We start from the raw sequence: 22,127 nt of genomic DNA on the forward strand, positions 1-22,127 counted from the left end.
CTGCATCCACAACAGGTTTGCAGCAGATGCCATCTCTTTAGTGCTACGCTCAGCTCTGGAATACTTGCATAAAGACAGTTGTCAGACTCCTATTTATTGATGACAGCTCAGCCCTCAACACCATTATCCAAATAAAACTCATCTCCAAACTCAATAGGCTAGGGCTCAGTTCCTCTAGCAACTGGAAGCTAGACTTATTGCCTATCCTTGCTGATTTGTGGCCTGTTTTCTCCACAATTATCCTCAACACTAGTGCCTGCAAAGCTTTGTCCTCAGACCTAACTATATTCCTTAGCCAAATTCCATTCCAATTCCATTTAAGTTCAGACACCACTGTAGTGGGTCAGACCTCAAAACAATGAGGAGACAGTATAGGAAAGAGAATCGCAATGGAGGATGTGCACATCTGTATTAATGGGGATGAAGTAGAAATGGCCAAGAGCTTCAAGCTTCTCAGCTCAATCTTCTGCTATAGTTAAAGCCTACCAATGCCTCTTTCCAGTAAAGAGCATTCAGCATGTCCACTATGACCAATTTTTATAGGTGCACCATAAAGCATCCTTTCTAGATGATTTATTAGAACTTATGGCTCCTGCTCTGACCAAGACCAAGGGTCGTGAATGTAACCCAGTCCATCACACATCAGCCTCCCATCCATTGACACCATCTACTCTTCCCACTAACTTGGAAAAGCAGGTCAGTGTAATCAAGGACCCCATGCACCCTAGACATACCATTTATCAAAAAGATAGAAAAGTCAGATTTTTGGGGGGCAGTAAGATGCTCTCTGAAAGTTGGTGCAGAATTGGATGGGCCAAATGGCCTCCTGCACAGATTCAGTGATTAAGTGCCATGTCATTTCTTTTTGAAGGAGACAATTAAAAAACTCAACCACAAATGTATCAAATATTTTAATCTTGTATAAAATGTATACAAAATAGAAGCCATTGCTTCAAGTGTTACAGACTGTGGAAGAGGTTTTATTATTCACTATTACTAAGATATGCATTTCCAATTCTAGAATACACCCATGCTCAGTTGTAACTGAGAGTCACTGCAGAGGGCACAATTTTTTTTTAAAAAACATGCCAGAACAGAAACTTTTAATTATGTCAGTGGAGATTAAAGCCAATAATCATGTGTTGAATGCATCATTTCCCTTTCCCAATCCAGGTAATCTTAAGACAGGCTCCTGGTGGAAGAGAAAGGTCAGAAACACAACCCTAAGTGCCCAATAACTGACACATTAATGCTGGGTAAACAAGAGGCTGCAGTGAATCCTTAGTTGAATTTCATTGTCAGATTAGTTTTAATTTAGCCAAAATCTGTTCAAAAATGAAGCCTCCAGTAGCAAATGTTTACTACAAGTCACATGGTAATAACATCCTAGAAATTACAATTAGGACTGGAAGTGAATACTGTGGAACAAAGCTTTAGATTTATGAACTTGTAAACTTGAGAATGAACTTTGTTGTAAACAATATTTAATTTCTAGATCAAAATTTTGTTCTAGAATTCAATGAGGTATCTAAATGTGCATCGCACTGTGCAAATCTTGAATTTCCTTGGCTACGTAAAAACCCAACAGCTCCAAGGTGCTTGAACGTCACTCTTAGAACAGAGACAAGTGTGAATCCTTAGAAGGACAAAAATCTTTCCTCACTTTCCCCAAGATATATCTTTTAAAACAAAATAACCATAGTAATGTGCAAATAACCAAAGGCGAGGGAACCATCTCAGGACAAGCTCCATGTATCTAATCACCACCACCATTGGTTGACCATTTCTCTCAGGACAGGATTCAGTGCAGTTTTAGTGACCATTAAGCAGCCAATCACAGTTCAGCCTAATAAATCAGGTTACAAAATGGGATTAACCAACCCTTTGGAGACAATCCAGTAACACTTGGAGGATTGAAAGTAAACTCCTTGTACCAAAATTAACACTGCTTTGAGAAAGTCCACCATTTGGATTCCAAAGTGAATTGGCAGGCCAGCAGTGACCATCCTGATTTATGACCACAATAGGAAGAGGTTGCCATACCCTCAATGGCTGTGCCCTGCTGTCTACAGAAGCAATGGGGTCTGTTCACCAGCCGGCTGCTGTTTGGTGAAGAGCTGTTTGACATCAGCCAGCATGCTCCTCACCCGATCCTTCATTGGAGGCATGTGGTGACTGGGATCCAAGACATTAGTTTCACGGCGCTCCCTCTCCCGTTTCCAGGTTTGGTACGGATTAGATGGAAAGAGGGGCTGTTCCTTCTCACGGTGAAACTGGAGCACCATTCCACTTACCAGCAAGACTACCCACACAGATATTAAAATATAGTCTGCATTAGAAAGAGAAAGAAAGAGGAGATATTTACAACACAAACTGAGAAATGTTAAAATGTACAATCCACAGCAAAGTCCATTCAGCCCAGCTTGTCTGTAATCACTTTTTAGGGCCAAGAAAGCAGGAGAATAGGACTTATTGCAGCACAGTGGCAATGTTAGCACTGCTGCCTCAGGAGCACCAGGAACCCACATTCAATTCCAGCCTTGGGTCAATGTGGAGTTTGCACACATTCTCCTTGTGTCTGTGTGGGTTTCCTCCAGGTGCACCATTTTCTCAGTCCAAAAGATGTGGGAGTTGGGTGGATTGGCCATGCTAAATTAGCCCTAGTGTCAGGGGGATTAGCAGGGTAAATATGAGGGGTTACGGAATTGGGCCTGGGTGGGATTGTCAGTGCAGATTTGATGGGCCAAATGGCCTCCTTCTGCACTGTAGGGATTCTACAAGAAATGGAACACTTTCAAATTTGATCTCCAACTATTATCTCATTCCCTTCAAAAGATTACTTTTGAATCTGCTACCACCACTTTCTGGCAGTGTACTCCAGATCATAACTGCACAAAGATTCCCAAACCCATGATTCTTTGATTACACTGTATAATTCTGCACTCCAATGACACTTCAAATACCATCAATGCAATTAAAAAAGTTCAATTGCAGCAGGTTGATCTAATAAAAAGAATCTGGACACTAGATGGCCAAAACAGGCCAGTTTTACTCTCCTATAACAGTTCCCCAACTCTACTCCCATATGGGAGTATAGATATATTTGCCAAGGTGCCCCTTGAAGTCACTATTGTATCTGCTTTCACTACCTCCCTTGGCAACAAGTACCAGGCACCCACCACCCTCAAAAAACAAAAAATGCCTTGTACATCTCCTTTAAACCTTGCCCCTCAAGCCAATGCCCCCTATTAAATTGACTCTTCCACCCTGGGGAAAAAGCTTTGCCTCTCAATCTGTCATTTCAGTGAGAACAAACTAAGTTTCTGCAATCTCTCCTCATAGCTAATGCTCTCCATACCAGGCAACAGCCTGGTTAATCTTTGTTAAATTATGCTTTTTATTTAGCAATGCACCAAGGAGGAATTACATAATTCAGAACCGATCCGAGAAGCTAAACCGTGGGGAGCTTACACTTTCCTGTGTCCGTGTAGGTTTCCTCTGGGTGCTCTGGTTTCCTCCCCGTCTGAAGATGTGCAAGTTATGTTGATTGGCCATGCTAAAATTGTCCCTTGGTGTTTGGGGGATTAGTGGTGTAAATGCATGAGGCTACGGAATAGGGCCTGGGTGGGATTGTGGTCAGTGTGGACTTGATGAGCTGAATGGCCTCCTTTTGCACTGTAGGGATTCTATGATCAGGAGGCAACAAAACTGGACTTTATAATAAATAACCCATAATTTCTCAAATTCTAATCAGAACGTGACATATTTTCTCCAAATGTATGGCCTCATAGCAGCCTCTCAACACTTACCGTTCATCTGGAAAGGTACATCTGTGTACGTGCTGTTGAAGTTGTCATTGAGTGCCCGTTTGAGGGTATTTAGTGTGATGTAGGTGAGGCTTGTGTATACAAAATTATGGACTGCTAGAATCACTGCATAGGAACCAACAAATCCACAGGTTGTTATGTTCAGCTAGAAAAAAAATAAAGAAAAACCAATTAAACACAAAAGTGTGCTAAACATTTAAAATGTTATTCCTCCCCCCCATCATGCTGTGTGATAATTCATACTAGTGAGATTCCTTTTTTGGAAAGTCTTACAAGTACTGATTTGTGGTTGGAGAGTGTCATTTTGGATCTATGGTTCCCAAATCTCTCCTCCACTAGGAATTTTTGCTCACCTCACCTGTCTGGGTCTGTCATAGACATTGATAGCAATTAGTTGACGATATGATCTCAACCAGGTGTAGAGATAGAATCCCTATGGTGCAGAAGGAGACCAGTTGGCCCAGGAGAAGCTGCACCAAATCCCACCAGGTCCCATCCTTGTAACCCCACATATTGACCCTGATAATCAATTCAACATGGCCAATCAACCTAACCCACCTCATCTTTGGCATGTGGGAGGAAACCCAGACATGGAGAATGTGCAAACTCTGCACTGACAGGTGACCCAAGGCTGGAAGTGAACCTGGATCCCTGGCACTGTAAGGCAGCAATATTAACCACTGTACCACTATGCTGTGCATCAGGTATGGTAACAAGTCTGCCAAAAACAATATTTTAGAACTATTGAGTCATCACACCCACAGAACAAGGTAGAGGGAACAACAATTTTATTTTGGCCTGTAATCGGGGGGTGGGGGTGAACTTTATAAACCATTTGTCCCCCTCTTGTTCCTCCCACATTAGGATCAGCTCAAGCTGGATGTCTGTCCTGCTCAAGTTTCATCATCCTAGATATAATTGACAAGTGCCCCGTTTTGAAACACAGCAGCCTTGGCAATGTTAAAATCACCAGGAAAGTTACATTCACTGCCCAGTATAAATCAGAGGAACGTACTGGTCGTGGGAAGCTGAAGAATATTAAAGGTACAAGTAAAGTCACACTCGCAAACGCCACCCAGAAAACAGCATCATTATTGAAGACTTTAATGTTCCCTGAAAGACAAAAAAGATCAAACCCCAGGCATGAATTTGTTAACAAATGAAAACCGTTAGAAGTTAACATCAAGGCAAACTTATAACAAAATCCTCAATGCAGAAATCAAATAAAGATTTTTCCTATCAAGTAACATGTGTTCAATCAAAATTCTGTTACCTTAAAAGATCAGGTTTTGTTGGACCAGTTACTAGACTGTTGAATTACTCACCCAAGGGTGTGAAGAAGATCAAAGAGGATAGCAAAAATCCCAGCACGAGCCCAACGATCATCATACAGAAAGCAACACTGCCAGATCTCCACCAGCACATCACCAGCAAACTCCCACCGACACATCCTGAGACTGCTACCAGACCCAAAACCACTGTGCAAACAAATACAGTAGGTTCTTATTGAAGACTATATACACATCAACTCTCAGACTCAAGTTATGCAGTATTAACAATGTAAAATGTGTTTGGGTTTAAATTCTAGGAAAGCATCAGATTCTATTGACTTTGTTGCATTGGGGTTTGGGGAGGGGCTAAGGGGAGTAGGTGTGACAGCAAGTAGTGGGCAAGGGAGCAGAAAGTCTGTTGGGTTTCAGGGACCCATATCCAAATCAATTCCAGACTGACAGGCTTTCCCTTCTATCAACAAAAGGAGAACTCTGAAAATTAGAGCACTTTTCAAACAAGGCCAGAATGAAACAGGCAAGTTGCATGGACCAGGTCAAAGCACCCACTTTATTGTGAATGACAATGAAAGCAAAATAAGTCACATTCTTGTACAATGTATTTTTAAGATAAAGAGCAGCTACATCTATTTAAAATGGAAGAACAGACTCAAGGGATTGCAAGACTTCAGCTGATATACAAGGAATAGTGTTAGACAAGTTGCCCTGATGGGCCAAATGCCTCTTCCTCCTGTGCTCAACTATTGAGTCTGAATTTAAGCTGGAAGAGTAGAGGAAGAGGGAAAATTTTAAACACAAATCCCTTCAATTTGGCAATTCAATAAATCTTCAGACAGGGATCCACAGGGGTGGTGATTAGTGACTTGATTTATTGTTGTCACATAAAACCATAGACCTATAGAGCACTACAGCACAGAAACACCTTTTGGCCTTTCTTGGCTGTGCCTAACCATTTTTTCTGTGTAGTCCCACTGACCTGCACCATATCCCTCCACACCTCTCATCCATGTACTCGTCCAAGCTTTTAAGTGTCAAAAAAAAAGTGAGCCTGCATTCACCACTTCATCTGGCAGCTCATTCCACATTCCCACCACTGTAGAACCCCACCCCCCAATATTCCCTTTAAAAAATTTCCCCCTTAACCCATGTCCTTTTTTTACCCTCCCAGCCTCAGTGGAAAAAGCCTGCTTGCATTCACTATCTATACCCATCATAAATTTTATACATTATCAAATCTCCTCACTCTTCTACACTCCAGGGAATAAAAGTCCTAACATGTATTAGTATACAGTGAAAAATATTTTTTCTTGCATTCTATACAAACAAAAAAACTTACCATTCATAGAGAAGGAGAGTGCAGAATGTAGTGTTAGTCATAGCTAGGGTGTAGAGAAAGATCAACTTAATGCAAAGTCAGTCCATTCAAAAGTCTGATAGCAGCTGGGAAGAAGCTGTTCTTGAATCATTTGTTATGTGACCTCAGACTTATGTATCTTTTTCCCCCCTGACAGAAGGTGGAAGAGAACATTGAGTGCATGGGGTCCTTAATTATGCTGGCAGCTTTTCCAAGGCTGGGTGCAGTGTAGACAGTCAATGGATGGGAGGCTGCCTCAAAAGACCATTCTGATTAGGCAGCAAGTTTAGTTGGCTCCCATTTGAAGTTTAAAAACAGCCACGAAATACTAAGGTCAACTTTAAAGTCAACAACCAATGTGCCCCAGACCAAGTTAAACAGCACCAAGCTCTGTTCCCTGTGTAGGTGTACAGTATAGGACACCAGGTTCATCTAGTTTGCACCCATGCTAATTTAATCACAAGTCAACTGCTTTTCAGCCAATTTGTGCATTTTAGATTCAATGCCATTAAAAACAATTAGATAGCCAGTCAACTTAAAGTCGTACAAGACACAAAGGTTTGGAATACTTAAAATGCTGTACAATTCTGTTCACAGAAGGATATTAAGCTAGAAAGAGTGCAGAAAAAGATTTAAAGGTGCCACCAGGACTTGGATTGAATTAAGGAGAGGCTGAATAGACTAGGACTTTTTTCCCTCTGAAGCATAGGAGGCTGAGGGATGATCTTAGAGGTCTACAAAATAATGAGGCGCACAGATCAGCTAGATAGTCAATATCTTTTCCCAAACATAGGGGAGTCTAAACTAGAGGGCATAGGTTTAAAGTGAGTGGGGAGAGATACAAGGTGGTCCAGAGGGGCAATTTTTCCAGAGGGTGGAGTGTCTGGGTCAAGCTGCCAGAGATATAGTAGAGGTGGGTACAATTGTCTTTTAAAAAGCATCTAGACTGTTAGATGAGAGAGTATAGAGGGATATGGGCCCCATGTGGGCAATTGGGATTAGCTTCATGGTTTCAACTGGGCAGCATGGACAAGTTGGGCTGTAGAGCCTGGTTCTATGCTGTAAACAGCTGACTCTGTGCTGGCTGTGGGGGGGAAGAGAAACCCATTAATTCCACTCTGTTGCTCTTTCCTATAGTCCTGAGTTTTTCCTCCCTTCAAATATTTATCCAATTCTCTCTTGAAAGAGACTATTGAATCTCCTTTAATGCCCATTTCAAGTGGTGCATTCCAGGTTACAAACAAATGTTTCTTCATTCAGCGTCTGGCTCGTGTTGTCTGCTTACCATCTCTCCTGCCAACAGAAACCATTTATCCTTATTATTAAATCCCTCACAACTTTGACTACCTCTACTGAATTAGAACAATCCCACCACCTCAAGTCTCTTCAGATAACTGTAGGCCCTCATCCGTGTCTGATAAATCTCCACTGCACCACCTGAGGCTTCAACATCCCTCAGTGCAGTGCCCATAATATTCTAGCCAGTCTTTTTCTTAAGCATAATGTAACTAGGAGGAGCAGGCCATTTGGCCCCTCAAGCCAGCTGTCATTCAATAAGATTGTGGCTGATCTTTTCATGGACTCAGCTCCACTTATCCACCCACTCACCATAATCCTTAATTCCTTTACTGTTCAAAAAAAAATTATCTTTGCCTTAAAAACATTCAATGAGGTAGCCTCAACTGCTTCACTGGGCAGGGAATTCCACAGATTCACAACCCTTTGTGTTAAGAAGTTCCTCCTCAACTCAGTCCTAAGTTTAGTACAACTGCCACTTGTAAACCAAGGCTTTCACACACTCTGCAAAGACAAAATGGCCTTTTCAACTTGTCCTGCCCCACATAATGATTCATGTAAACACACCCACATTCCTGAACCCTCAAAGTGGTCCATTTTGATCAAGTTTCCCTTCATTACATCCAATAAAACATACCTTTGTATTTTCCATATAAACTCCACGATTCGGGCAAAACAGAACCCTGCAAATGATTGGCTGGGTATTGATGATACAGCAACACTTACCATCGTAATCTATCACAAACAGTCGGACAATTAGAACGAAGGACAGAAATCCCAGGAAAATGAATCCCATGAAGAATAATTCTGTAACATACAAAACAAGGGTTATTCAACTTAGACTACAAAGATTATCATGCTGTCAGCAGTGCTTTTCCTGCTTATTATCAGGCAAAAAGTTGGACTTAATATTTAGGCTTCTCTAAAAGAAATTGGCATTTAACTATTTAAAACTAAGATTTGGCACAGAAATGCATATAATCTGTAAAAGGGAAGCTAGCTCTTTGCCCAAGAGGCCTAGGCTGGTTGTTGTGCACCTCCCCGTGCATCCAGAAATAGAGTTTGAGGAAAAAAAACTTTCTGGATTTCTGCTCCCTTTTCAGTGAAATGCTTCCTGACATCACCCCCCCAAATCTGCCTGGCTCCAGCTTAAAAGGTTCTGCCCTCCTCTACACTCACTCATTGCTCTATCAAATCCTTCAAATAAACATTAATCATGAACAAATTAAAAACCCTTAAATCCTCTTGAGGATAGGAGCCCAGTCTATGCAGACTCTAGAAGTTCACCCCTTGTAGCCCTGGAATCATTCTAGTGAATCTCTGCCATGTATCCCTTTCATAGTCAATGCATCTTCCTGGAGGTGCAAAGGCCAAAATTGAACAGTTCATAGAAAAATAGTGCAGAATTAGGCCATTCAGCCCATCAAGTCTGCATCTACTTTCCAATGGAGTCTCACCCAGACCCCATCTGAGTAACCCCATGTGTTTACCCTGCTATTCCCCACCAACTTGCACATCTTTGGACACTAAGGGACAATTTAGCATAGCCAATCCATCTAACCCACACATCTTTGAACTGAGGGAGGAAACCCACATGGGGAGAATGTGGGTGGAGTTTACACACAGTCACCCAAGGCTGGTATGGATCCTGGGTCCCTGGTGCTGAGAGGCAGCAGTGCTAACCACTATGCCACCCAATGGACAAAAAAAAATCAGAAGGAAACTGCCCAGTGGTGTGAAAGGCCAGTTACCCCACACCCTGCAGGAGAACACTGGCATAGTTATGTTACTGTCTGAAGCAATGGTACTACTGTTCAATGTAGTAAATGTTCAAAACAAAAAAAGGTGGAATTCTCTAACAGCCAGAAGTTACCTGTTTTTAGGTATCTATGCCCGAAGAAACAAACAAATAATCCAACCAGCCCAACAGAAACAAAGAATACTTTTGTTGATGTTCGTTCTAGAAGGAAAACAGAAAAATATCAGGATGGATAGAGTTCTCCATGTGGAGATTACAAACCAAAATATTACACCTTGCAACACTTTCCCAAAAGTAGGCAAACTGCCCAGCACTAGGTCGATTTTAAAATTCTCAGCTTTAGCCTTCAAGTTACTGAATGGCTTTCTTCTTCCTCTAAAGATGTCCCTGCACACCACCCCCACCCCTCCTCCCCTGCCAACACTGCTTTGGTAGCATCACCACCTTCATTGTTCATGTGCAGAGTCTGAATGGTGGATCAGGGTCAAGGGGCTGAATGGCCTCATCTTTGTTAAAGATGCCAAGTTCCTCCAGTGCATTGGCATTGGTGGAACCTCAGAACTCAAGGCCATGGGAGTTTGTTCTACACAGATTTAGAACTACAAAATTAAGTTGGTCAAAAACCAAATTCACTATTTAAAATAGAATCCCTAACAATGCAGAAGAGGCCATTCAGCCTATCGAGTCTGTACCAACTCTGAAAGAGCATCCTACCCAGACTCTAGTTTCCCCTTCTCCCTATAACCCCACACAACTCCTATGGCTAATCCATCAAACCCATGCATCTTTGGACTGTAGGAAGAAACCCATGCAGGCACAGGGAGAATGTGAAGACTCTACAATGACCCAAGGCCAGAATTGAACACAGACCCCTGGAGCTGTGAGACCCCAGTGCTAACCACTGCAGCACCATGCTGCCTGATCACTTATCTTGTACGCTTCATCCTTTCCAAGCTGAACTTGCTGCAAAATATAGGAAAAAAATGCCTGCCTGAAAAATGCTCTCAGGAGTTTGGGAATGCTCAATAACAGCGTAAAGGGCATAGAAAGGCAAAACAGACACCAAGATCCCCAAACTCAAGCTACTCTCCAAGAAGACCAGTATCAAAAGTAAAGGAGCAGATTGGCTGCCAATGAGGAACTGTATGCTGTACTCTAGGAATTGGCAGCCAAGTACTCTGGATAATCAAGATCCTGAAGAATCTTCAGGGTGGAGTAGTGAGGGATTACCTAGAGAGAAAGGGAGAAGAGTGGAATCCTAGAATGACACTTAGATTAACCATTGGAAGCTGTTCAAACCCTAGGCAAGGTAAATAATTGATACTTACTCTGTGTGTAGCAATTGTCCAGCTTGTCAGTGAAGCTACAGCCATACATGTGAGCAGGGGTATAAGCTGCTGACGTGTTTGTCTCTGGGTCCTTAACAATAACATTGTAAATCACCCCTTGGCCGGGTATTGATGGTACGGTGACACTGGCCTTGTCTTGTGCACGCAGGCTGAAGAGCTGGAAACAGAAACAATGCTGTGAAAATAGATCAGTGATGCCAACCACAGGAAAGCTCACTTCTGGTCAATCAGGGGAGGCAATGGCCTAGGTGGTATTATCACTAGACTATTAAATCTAGAAACTCAGCTAATGTTCTGGGACACCTGGGTTCTAATCCTGCTGTGGCAGATGGTGGAATTTGAACTCAATAAAAGATATCTGGAATTAAGAATCTACTGATGACCATGAAACCATTGTCAAAAAACCCATCTAGTTCACTAATGTTCTTAGGGAAATCTGCCATCCTTACCCAGTCTGGCCTACATGTGACTCTGGAGCCACAGCAATGTGATTGACTCAACTGCCCTCCAAGGGCAACTAGGGATGGGCAATAAATGCTGGCCAGCCAGTAATGCTCATGTCCCATGAATTAAGAATACCCTTCAAATGTTGAGTAAAGCAGATTTTAGCTCAATTTATAAAAGAGTTTCTTAATCCATTATTAAACCGCCCGAGTCACTCATTTGCTCTAAAATTCAAAGCTTTGGATTAGCTGGGCTGGTAACCCTTGGGGGTCTAACTCCAGTTCTAGGCCCAATTAGTTGTTTGTATCGATGTGGAAGAAAAAATGCACCTTGTCTTTAGGTTCCAGGAATTCATAAAAACAATCTTGATTTAGGACAGTCAGGATGAAGTGAAGTGGATGCAAGATGGCAAATTTCACTCAGACAGTGTGGGGGAGCGGTCGGGGGGGGGGGGGGGGGGGTGAAATTTGCACAAATTTTCCTCATCTATCCCAAACTAGCAGCCTGAAGAAAAGCCTTTCCGATGGTGATGCCAGGCTTGAGTGTCTTGGGACACTGAACAAAATGGGTATTAGCCTTCAACTATGAGCTGCATCCTCTCTGAACACCATCCCCAACCCAACCTCACTCCCACCCTCGCAGGAACTGCAGAACTACAGCAGGCATCAACCCTGACAACAATGACTTCATTCCTCAGAATTTGGAAAAGGGCAACTCAATCCTAAAAATCAGAATTGCAGGCACAAGTTGTGTTGGAGATGGGGAGACAACAGTCAGACTCCTGGACTCAATGTTAACTCTGCTTCTCTCCTGATAGATGCAGCCTGACCTGCTGAGATTTCCCAGTGTCCTCTGCTCGTTTCAGATTCCAGCATCCACAGTAGATTCATAGAATCCCTTCAGTACAGAAGGCAACAACTTGGCCCCATCAAGTCATAACCCCATTTATTTACCCTGCTAATCCCCATGACACTAAAGGATAATTTAGCATGGCCAAACTAACCCACACATTTCTGGACAGTGGGAGGAAACCCATGCAGACATGGAGAGAACATGCAAACTCCACTCAGATAGTCACCTGAGGCCAGAATTGAACCTGGGTCTTTGGCATAGTTGCTTATTTTACCAGTATAACCCTGTTAGCCAAATGGCCTGGTCTATGAATTCTATAGAAGCAGTTCTGACAATATCCTAAATGGTGATCAAATAGTAAATTACAATACATCATACCTCCTGTAGTTAAAATGCTGAGAGTGGACTGAGAGGGTACACCACAAACAGAAAAAAGGTTTGTGAATTTTCTATTCAGAGAATTAGAAATGTTTAGCCAATCCACTGGCCTATCAATAGACACATCTTAATCTTCAACCAGGAGTGATTAAAAAGTTCATTCGCAAGGTGGAGGGAAAAGTTACCTTGATTCCATTTGCTTCCACCTGTTGGACCTCAGCCATCTTTTGGAGGGAGGCAAAGAGGACCTTCTCGTTCATGTCAGTTTCTGGTAGGAAATACTGATAGACTTCATATTGGAGTCGTGATCTGGACCCCTGGCCAGTATAGTCACACGAGGGTGGAACCGCTCCCCTGTAACAACAATCCCTGAATTTATCACTTCTACTTCCACTAGAAAGAAAAAAAACTACAGACACGTTGCCTGAAGGGACTCATCACCAATCCCGAAGCATATCTACCTTCAAGCGAAATGAGGATATTTTCTAGTCAACACTCAAACCATCAGATCTTTCCAGCAAATAGGTCGTGTTCATGTTTAAAGTTATAACATTTTAGTGTCACAAGTAGGCTTACATTAAACATTGCAATGAAGTTACTGTGAAAATCCCCGAGTCGTCACACTCTGGCACCTGTTCAGGTACACTGAGGGAGAATTTAGCATGGCCAATGCACCCTAACCAGCACGTTTTTCAAACTGTAGGTGGAAACTGGAGCTCCCAGAGGAAACCCACACAGACATGGAGAACGTACAAACTCCACACAGACAGTGACCCAAGCTAGGAATCAAACCCAGGTCCCTGGCACAGAGGCAGCAGAGCCAACCACACAGTGTTGCTCCATGTGTATTTAAGAAAGTCATTATCTAATCCTAATATTCCCAATGTTATTCTTTCATCCGTCCAATTAAAAATAATTTGGGATTAACTAAGAAATTGTTAACTGATAGCAATTAAGGCAGTGTGCTTATTGCAGAATTGGTGGCATGGTGATTAACTTTACATAACAGGGTGCTTGCTATTCATCCAGTCAACTCCAGTCTGTTTCCAATCTCAGTGGAAGATGAGCTACACTCAGATAGCGAAGACTTTCTCAATCAGTAGAGTGAAGCAATTTCCTTCAAGTTCCCAAAAGGGTAAACCCCAATTATTAACAAAGGCTGGAATGAGAAACTTGCATTTATATAGAACCTTTCACAGAGAGGACACCCAAAGCCAGTGGAGTTAACTGCTGTGTGGGAAACCACAGCAGCCAATAGCATTCAGCAAGATCTCTAGTCATGTGATAATGTCAGGCTTTTTTTTTTAAAATAAAGATTTTGGCCAAGGGATGAATGTTGATTTGGACACCAGGGAGAGCTTCTTGTTCAGCAGTGCCACTCAAGGGGGCGCTAAGCCTTGGCTTAAACACCTCAAAAATAACCAAGACACCCACCAAATATGTCTGCTTGGATTTGGTGCTGAAGTTCCTGGGATGGGTCTCGAATCCATAATTCTCTGGTTTGAGGTGAGATCCACTCAGCACTGTGGATGATGGTATTCAGTGGTTAATCAGATGATTACAAACAAGCTCAGCAGGTGATCTCCAAGGCTGTGCCCGGTCCACAAATGGCCCGTGAAGACAAAAGGGATTTATGGAAGAAATCCTGAACTCTTCTACTTTCTATTCAGGCCTCCCAATGACTCAAGCCCACCCCTACTAGCCTTGACACATCCACTGGCCCCTGCACAAGCCTCACTTTTAGCTATTTCAATCACAGGCAAGGCCTTTGTAGTTAGTAAGTGACAATTCCAGAAGGGGGCAGCCACCATTGCTAAAAACCAAAGCCAGCTTAAATGGTGGGTGGGAGGGAAGCTGAAGCCAACACCATGATCTAGTTAAAACACACCAAGGATTTAAGTGTAAATTTACTAGAGGCAGGAATCTAAGTGGAGTCCATGCTGCAGTCACCAGTGTTAAACCATTAGGCTCAGTTGGCTGGATGGTTGATGTAGAGCAATGACAACAGTGTGGGTTCAATTCCCATACTGGCTGAGGTTATTCTCGAAGGCCCCACCTTCTCAACCTTGCCCCTCACCCAAGGTGTGATGGCCCTCAGGTTAAGTCACCAGTTAGCTCTGCCCCTCAACAGCAGAGCAGCCAATGGTCACCTGGGACTATGGCAACTTTCCCTTTCATGCTGTTTCTTGTTAATTTTTGTACCTTCAGGATTTGTAGCTTTGACAAGACAGTGTCAATTACATTCCCAGGAGATATATAAGAACATAAGAAATAGGAGCAGGAGTAGGCCATCTGGCCCTTCGAGCCTGCCCCGCCATTCAATAAGATCATGGCTGATCTGTCGTGGCTCAGTTCCACTTTCCAGCCCTCTCCCCATAACCCTTAATCCCCTCTCTTATCAAAAACCCATCAACCCGCTTCTTGAAAATATTTAGCGAGGCAGCCTCCACCACTTCAACAGGTAGAGAATTCCAGAGATTCACCACCCTTTGAGTGAAGAAGTTCCTCCTCAACTCTGTTCTAAAACGCCCCCCCCCTTTATCTTGAGGCTGTGCCCCCTAGTCCTATTGTCTTTTTTGAGCGGGAAGAGTCTCTCCACCTCTATCCTATCTATCCCATTCATCATCTTATACGTCTCAATGAGATCTCCCCTCATTCTTCTAAACTCCAACGAGTACAAGCCTAGTTTATTCAGCCTCTCCTCATAGCCCAACCCCCTCAACTCCAGTATCAGCCTGGTAAACCTCCTCTGCACTCCCTCCAAGGCCAAAATATCTTTGCACAGGTGCGGCGCCCAAAACTGCACACAGTACTCCAGCTGCGGCCTCACCAATGCCCTATACAGCTGCAGTAAGACCTCCCTACTTTTATATTCAATCCCCTTCGCTATGAAGGCCAGCATCCCATTCGCCTTCCTGACCACCTGCTGCACCTGCAAGCTGGGTTTTTGCGACTCATGCACAAGGACCCCGAGGTCCCTCTGCACCGTCGCCTGCTGCAGTTTTTCGCCACGTAAGTAATAGTCCTTCCTACCAAAGTGGACCACCTCACACTTGCCAACATTAAATTCCATTTGCCATTTCCTGGCCCATTCGCCCAGCCTGTCTAGATCCTTCTGCAGACTCTCCACACCCTCCACACAATTTGCCGTTCCACCAATCTTGGTGTCATCCGCAAATTTCGACACCCTACACTTGGTTCCCTCCTCCAGATCATCTATATAAATGGTAAAAAGCTGAGGCCCCAGCACCGACCCCTAGGGCACTCCACTAGTCACCATCCGCCAATCTGAATAGCACCCGTTGACCCCCACTCTCTGCCTCCTATTTGACAACCAATCCTCTATCCACGCTAACACCTTACCCCCAACTCCAAGTCCCCTGACCTTCTGCAATAACCTCTTATGAGGTACTTTGTCAAATGCCTTCTGAAAATCCAGAAAGACCACATCCACCGGCTCTCCTCTATCCACCGCCCTAGGCACATCCTCATAGAACTCCAGTAAATTTGTCAGACACGACTTCCCTTTAATGAAACCGTGCTGCGTCTGCTCTATCAAGCAATTCCCTTCAAGATGCCTCGCAATTTCCTCCTTAATGACGGATTCTAACATTTTACCTACCAGACGTTAAACTAACCGGCCTATAATTCCCCGCCTTTTGCCTGGCACCCTTCTTAAACAACGGCGTAACATTAGCCGTTTTCCAATCTTCCGGCACTTCCCCGGAATCCAGCGATGTCTGGAAAATAACCACCAATGCATCCACTATAACCTCCGCCATTTCTTTCAGAACCCTCGGATGCATTCCATCCGGTCCTGGGGACTTGTCCACAATCAGCCCCCTCCAGTCTGTCAAGCACTGCCTCTCTAGTAACAGTAATGTCATTAAGACCCTCCAGTCCTGAGATGAATCATTCCAGATCCAATCTTACCGTCACCCAAATTTCCAAAGACAAACAACTCAGACTTTAATTATCTGAAAGTAAGCTGGATATTTTTGGGAATATCTAGTCATTTCCTGGTATTCCAATCAATTCACATCAATCGTAAGCCCCTGGCTTATAGATCAAGCTGGATCACTTGTAGCCCTTGGAGAGAAAAACCTATCAAATCACAGCATTTATTTCCACTTGCTGTCCTGTGGATGTTAGAGACAGAACTCTTGACAGTAAGGAGCTTGAATATTGCCGAAAGAATGACATCATCTACCCCCCAGCACAACGCGTAGCTCATTGTTCGATTTGCGATATCCTGACCATTGTTCACTGTTTTGCGCACACACAAATAGGCCAAAGGTTGACACTTGGAAAATGCCCAGTCTATACCAAATGTCCCTGGAAATATCTCAAAATTTGCAACAGGTTAAACAAGCCAATCACACAATAGCTACAGGATGCTGCCATTAGTTCAAACAGACAGTCTACCAAACAGTTAAGCAACATGTGAATTTCAGCACCAAGATGTCAGGTACAAACCTGTACAGCAAATCAGCCAAAGGGAAGTGTATTCCTTCAGTTGTTCAGAAGGAGTTAAACAGCCTGTGTGTGCAAAATCCAAAACCAAATGGCTGTAAAATGTAATTTTGCCATGGGCCAGCACATCCTGAACCATCCCTAAAGTAACAACCAATTTAAAGGCCACCAGTCAAGCTTTTAAAGTGACAGAGGGACCCATTCTCTGCAAACAAAAAGGAATATGTTCAAGCTTCATTTTATAATTACCCAGGAGTGCCAGGCACCTACAGTTCTCTACTGCATTCTTCATGGCCTCAGCTAGAGTGAGCACCCCTTTTCTCCTGTAGCACAAATGATCTGTAATTTGTTTGAAATTTGACATTGTCGATACTTTTCATCTTGTGCTCATCAAGACAAAGTCTCTCTTAGGAAAATTCATGATTGAGGTGCATTCATTAACAGGCTCCCAGGGGTGCTGAACTTGAAGACAATGGAAAGATACATTTGAACCCAAAACACCAGTGTTTGCAGTTATGGGAGTGTATTAGACCACTAAATAAAAAGCTAGGTTGACTTTCCCAGTGCTGTACTGAGGAAGTACCATGCTGTCAAAAGGTAGTACCTTTCAAATGAGATGTTAAGCAAAGGCTCCAAGGTGGATGTAAAAAAAAATATAATTGGAGGAGTTACAGCTACTGTACTTTCCGATGCTGATCCCTCAAACTAAATAGTCATTTTCACATCTGAGATCTTGCTGTGTACAATTTGCTACAGTTTATGATTGCTTGAAGCACAAATTTATGAAAGGCATTGTGTTATACTTTTGCAAAAAGAGACTTGCGACTACATCAGATCAAAAAGACAAACAAAAACAGAATGGGGAACTCTGTACCTTGCATATCCAACACTGGCTGGTGCAAAACTTATTGTGGCTTCATAGAGGTTGTACTGCAAGTGTACACTTGTATCAGTCAGGTTAGAGTCCAGACTGCATCCACCTGGTACAGGATCTGCCGAAGTGATGGATAGGAAAGTTAGCGTAGGAATTCTGAGTGTACCAAATACAACTGAGACAACTCTGGATGGGTCAGAATGAATAGCCCCAAAAGAGTTGGGAAAAATCATGGCTGGGATTCACCCCTCCCCCCCAAAAAAATTCTAAGTGCTGAATTTGTGTAAAAACCAGGAGTAAATTCCACTGCTTTTATTGAAGCAGGACTTTCAGAACAAATCTCTGCATTAGAGCCCTAGCATGAAATCATACTGAAAAGCTGGATATGGGGCCTATTCCCACTGAAGAGGCCAGCAGCATAACACTGAGAAGGCTAGGGTGCACCCCCCCCACTGCATTCCCAACACATCCCGCAATAGTGATCCCTGATCAGCCCTTCCCTATCTCTGCTCACCATCCCAAATGCAGAGTGGATGAAGGACCTCCTCTCCTCCAAACCCCATTGATCTTCCCCAGTGCTGCCTGATGACTGCTGGGCAGTGCCACCTTGTCCCTTGGGCAGTACCAGGAGGCCAGGCTGACAATGCCTAGGGGGCATTCCCCTCCCCACTTCCTGCAGCATCTCTACGGCTCCTGCTCACTTCAGTGGGACAGTTCCCCATTAGTGCAGTGAAACTCAGTCCCAGGTCCACTAAATCAGGTTTAAATGAGCATTATTCAGCTCCATGCCTGAAAGCTGACGCTGGGAGAATCTGGCAGCTGGAGTTGTGAAGGCCTGATGCTCAGTGAGAAGCCCATTACATGGCCTGTCTCCAGGCTTTACCAGAACTGGAGGGCACAGCCTCAAAATAAGGTGGGGGGGGGGGGGGGGGGGGGGGGTGGAGGCAGTTTAGAACGGAGTTGAGGAAGAACTTCTTCACTCAAAGGGTGGTGGATCTCTGGAATTCTCTGCCTGTTGAAGTGGTGGAGGCTGCCTCGCTAACTATATTTAAGTCACGGTAGATAGGTTTTTGACAGAGAAGGGAATTAAGGATTTGGGGAGAAGGCAGGAAAGTGGAACTGATCCACTTCAGATCAGCCATGATCTTATTGAATAGTGGGGCAGGCTCGAAGGCCTACTCCTGCTCCTATTTCTTATGTTCTCAAGGAGACTGGAACATGGGCTCAAACCTGCAGTAGGTAGTTTCACACCCAGTTAAAAGTCCAACATTTGGTAGCACGAGCTTTTGGAGCACTGCACCTTCCTCAGGCAAGTGCTCTCACCTGATGAGGGAGCAGCACTCAAAAGCTCATGCTAGCAAATAATCCTGCTTGACTTTAACCTGGTGTTGAGGCTTCCTACTGTGCCCACCCCAGTCCAATGCCAGCATCTCCACATGAAGCTTGCAGCGAGAGACTTGAATTGACTCAGGAGTGTCACAAACTCGGCTGTTGTTATCTGTGATGGTATCCAGCTTGGGACACTGATTCAGTGGTTATGGGAATGGTGTGAGAAGTCATGTAGAAGACCCAGGCAGGGGAGAACATTAACCAGCCCAATATAACAGACTATGTATCACAAAGAAAAGACATCTACACAAATGGGACTATAAAGACAATTATATGTAGGAATTACTGAACACAGTTTATATAGAAATTTCCCTTTTTGATTCAAAGTATATTTGAGACCTGATCTTTGCAGGATTTGCTTTTTCCTAAACACCCATTTCAATAGATCTATAAAAGGTCAGCTTATTGCTACAACACTACACAATTGAGGAGTTATTCTGGGAAATGTCTCGGTTCAGTGAAGATACGTTTTTTACTGCCCTCAAATGTTTCTGCACTCTTGCTTCGTATCTCCTAGCAAAGACTGGATTCAGGGCTGCTTCTGAGTGTTGGCAGTTATACTATTTTCCCTTTGACTTATGTGTATTTGCTGCCTGTCCCCTCAGATTCTGTGGCTCAAAAAAAATTAACATAGATGTGTCTCCCTGATGGTTCAATCCTCCTGATAAAGGCATTTCCTGTTATGGAGATGATATTTTTCTGGTCTGCCTGCAGTCTGCTAATCACTGGGAGACTCGCATCCTGTGAAATGCTAATGGCTTCCAGTAGTTCGTTTTGTTACATTCCTGGTATTGCTTGATACTAGGCACAATCATAACAGCAGCCAGAGTACTGGGAAAAGAACAGTTATAGGATTCCAGTATTGCTGAAAGGAACACATTGTTGAAGCTGTCTCTCGTGTACTCATCAGGACACAGAGTCTGGATGCAAAAATACCAAACTTGGAAAGGGAACAACACTTTGTATTGCATGAGAATGATTGAGAGAATGATAGGGAATGGGATAGCTTGATCTTGGATTCAGACATAGCTTGGCACAACATCGAGGGCTGAAGGGCTGGTACTGTTCTAGGAAGACGGTGCTGATTGGGCAAGGAGTTACCTCAAGAGGGAGCTATCAACCCCCAAGGCTTTTAATATTAAGCAAAGGTATAATCCCTGGACTAACTCCTCTGGCCTCAGATTTCCAGCATCCACATTCAAGACTGGTTTTGACAACCAAAATCATCATGTAGAGTTCCTGATAAGATTGTAACTTTAAGACTGCATCATCTAATGATGCAGGAATAGTTACAGCAGTATTTTCCACTCCTAGAACCTATTGTTCATTCCCTCCCACTTCCATTGGTGCTTGATCTGGGACTGTGCCCCCACAGGGATGCTAACAGCCAGTTTTATCTCTGATTCGTCACTTTGGCAAACCAGTGATCCAACCTGACCACCAGTTTTTCTTTGCACTAAAAAATTAAAGACCCCACCACTGACTCCATATCCCAAACTCAGATGGGGCCAGTCTGCTTGTAACTTTACAGTCTTATCCAACCCTGTGAAGAAAATGGATGGCACATCTACTGCCACTCACGATTCATCTCCAATCCACCTCAAGTCATCTCATACTGTACTTCTGGTCACTTCCTGATTTCTATTGGTGAGCCTCTTATTTTTCACCAACTCATCTTGTTTTCATGCAATTGGGCCATTACTAGCTGGGCAAGTGTCTATTGTCCATCCCCAATAGCCCTCATTGGTGATAAGCAGCCTTCTTGAATTGCTGCAGTCTTGTGGTGTAGGTACACCCATTGTGCTGTTAGGGAGGCAGTTTCAGGATTTTGACCCCGTGACAGTGAAGGAACAGCAATAGATTTCCAAGGGGAGACAGTGACATTGTCACTGGACTAGTAATCCAGACACCCAGATTGATGTTCTGGGGCACCCAGGTTCAAATCCCACCACAGCAGATGGTGAAATTTGAATTCAAATTCCTGAATTATAAAATCTGGTGATGCCCTCAAAACCATTGTCAGAAAAACCCTGTTTGCTTCACTAGTGTCCTTTAGGGAAGGGAACTGCCATCTTTACCTGGTCTGGCCTGATCTGAAGTGGATCAGTTCCACTTTCTCCCCATAACCCTTAATTCCCTTGTCTATCAGAAATCTACCTGTGACTTTGAATATATTCAATGAGGTAGCCTCCACCACTTCAACAAGCAGAGAATTCCAGAGATTCATCACCCTTTGAGTGAAGAAGTTCCTCCTCAACTCTGTTCTAAACTGCCCACCCCTTGAGGCTGTGGGCTCTAGTTCTGCTATTCTTTCTAATCAGAAAGGATCCCTCTACTTCTACCCTATCTAGCCCCTAGGTACTTGGAGGGTGTGGTATTCCTATGCATTGCTGTCCTTGTCTTTCTAGTAGGTAGTGGTCACAGGTCTGGAAGGTGCTGTTGTTGAAGGAGCCCTGACAAGTTCTGCAGTGCATCTTGTAAATGATACATATTGCTGGTGGGAGTGACACCAAGTGATCTAGTTTGTCCTGGATGGTGAGGCTTCAGGTTTTGTTGGAGCTGCACCCATCCAGACAAGTCAGGAGAATCCTCTCCACTTGTACCTTGTAGATGGTGGACAGGCTCTGGGCTGTCAGGAAGCAAGTTACTCACCACAGTATTCTCAACACTGACCTGCTCTCATAGCCACTGAGTATGTGATGTGATGAGTCCAGTTGAGATCCTTGGTCACCATTGACCAGAAAGTTATGATGTGCAGATATATAAGAACATAAGAAATAGGAGCAGGAGTAGACCATCTAGCCCTTCGAGCCTGCCCCGCCATTCAATAAGATCATGGCTGA

General features: G+C 43.7%; 1 protein-coding gene across 1 annotated transcript in view; it reads right to left on the reverse strand.

The window, feature by feature from the left end:
- Positions 1 to 895: 895 nt before the first annotated feature.
- Positions 896 to 22,127, reverse strand: part of tm7sf3 (transmembrane 7 superfamily member 3) — a 43,654-nt gene continuing 22,422 nt past the window's right edge. Inside the window, exons 4-12 of the mRNA XM_080191394.1 lie at positions 17,896 to 18,013; positions 12,734 to 12,902; positions 10,854 to 11,031; positions 9,640 to 9,726; positions 8,493 to 8,573; positions 5,153 to 5,305; positions 4,843 to 4,940; positions 3,810 to 3,972; positions 896 to 2,329 (exon numbers count right to left, since the gene is read on the reverse strand). Of these exons, the coding sequence (XP_080047520.1) occupies positions 2,067 to 2,329; positions 3,810 to 3,972; positions 4,843 to 4,940; positions 5,153 to 5,305; positions 8,493 to 8,573; positions 9,640 to 9,726; positions 10,854 to 11,031; positions 12,734 to 12,902; positions 17,896 to 18,013 (1,310 nt within the window). The 3' untranslated portion in view covers positions 896 to 2,066. The remainder of the gene's footprint in view (positions 2,330 to 3,809; positions 3,973 to 4,842; positions 4,941 to 5,152; positions 5,306 to 8,492; positions 8,574 to 9,639; positions 9,727 to 10,853; positions 11,032 to 12,733; positions 12,903 to 17,895; positions 18,014 to 22,127) is intronic.

The sequence above is a fragment of the Carcharhinus amblyrhynchos genome, chromosome 6 (assembly GCF_965287045.1).
Source record: "Carcharhinus amblyrhynchos chromosome 6, sCarAmb.v2.hapA, whole genome shotgun sequence".
NCBI classification, from domain to species: domain Eukaryota; kingdom Metazoa; phylum Chordata; class Chondrichthyes; order Carcharhiniformes; family Carcharhinidae; genus Carcharhinus; species Carcharhinus amblyrhynchos.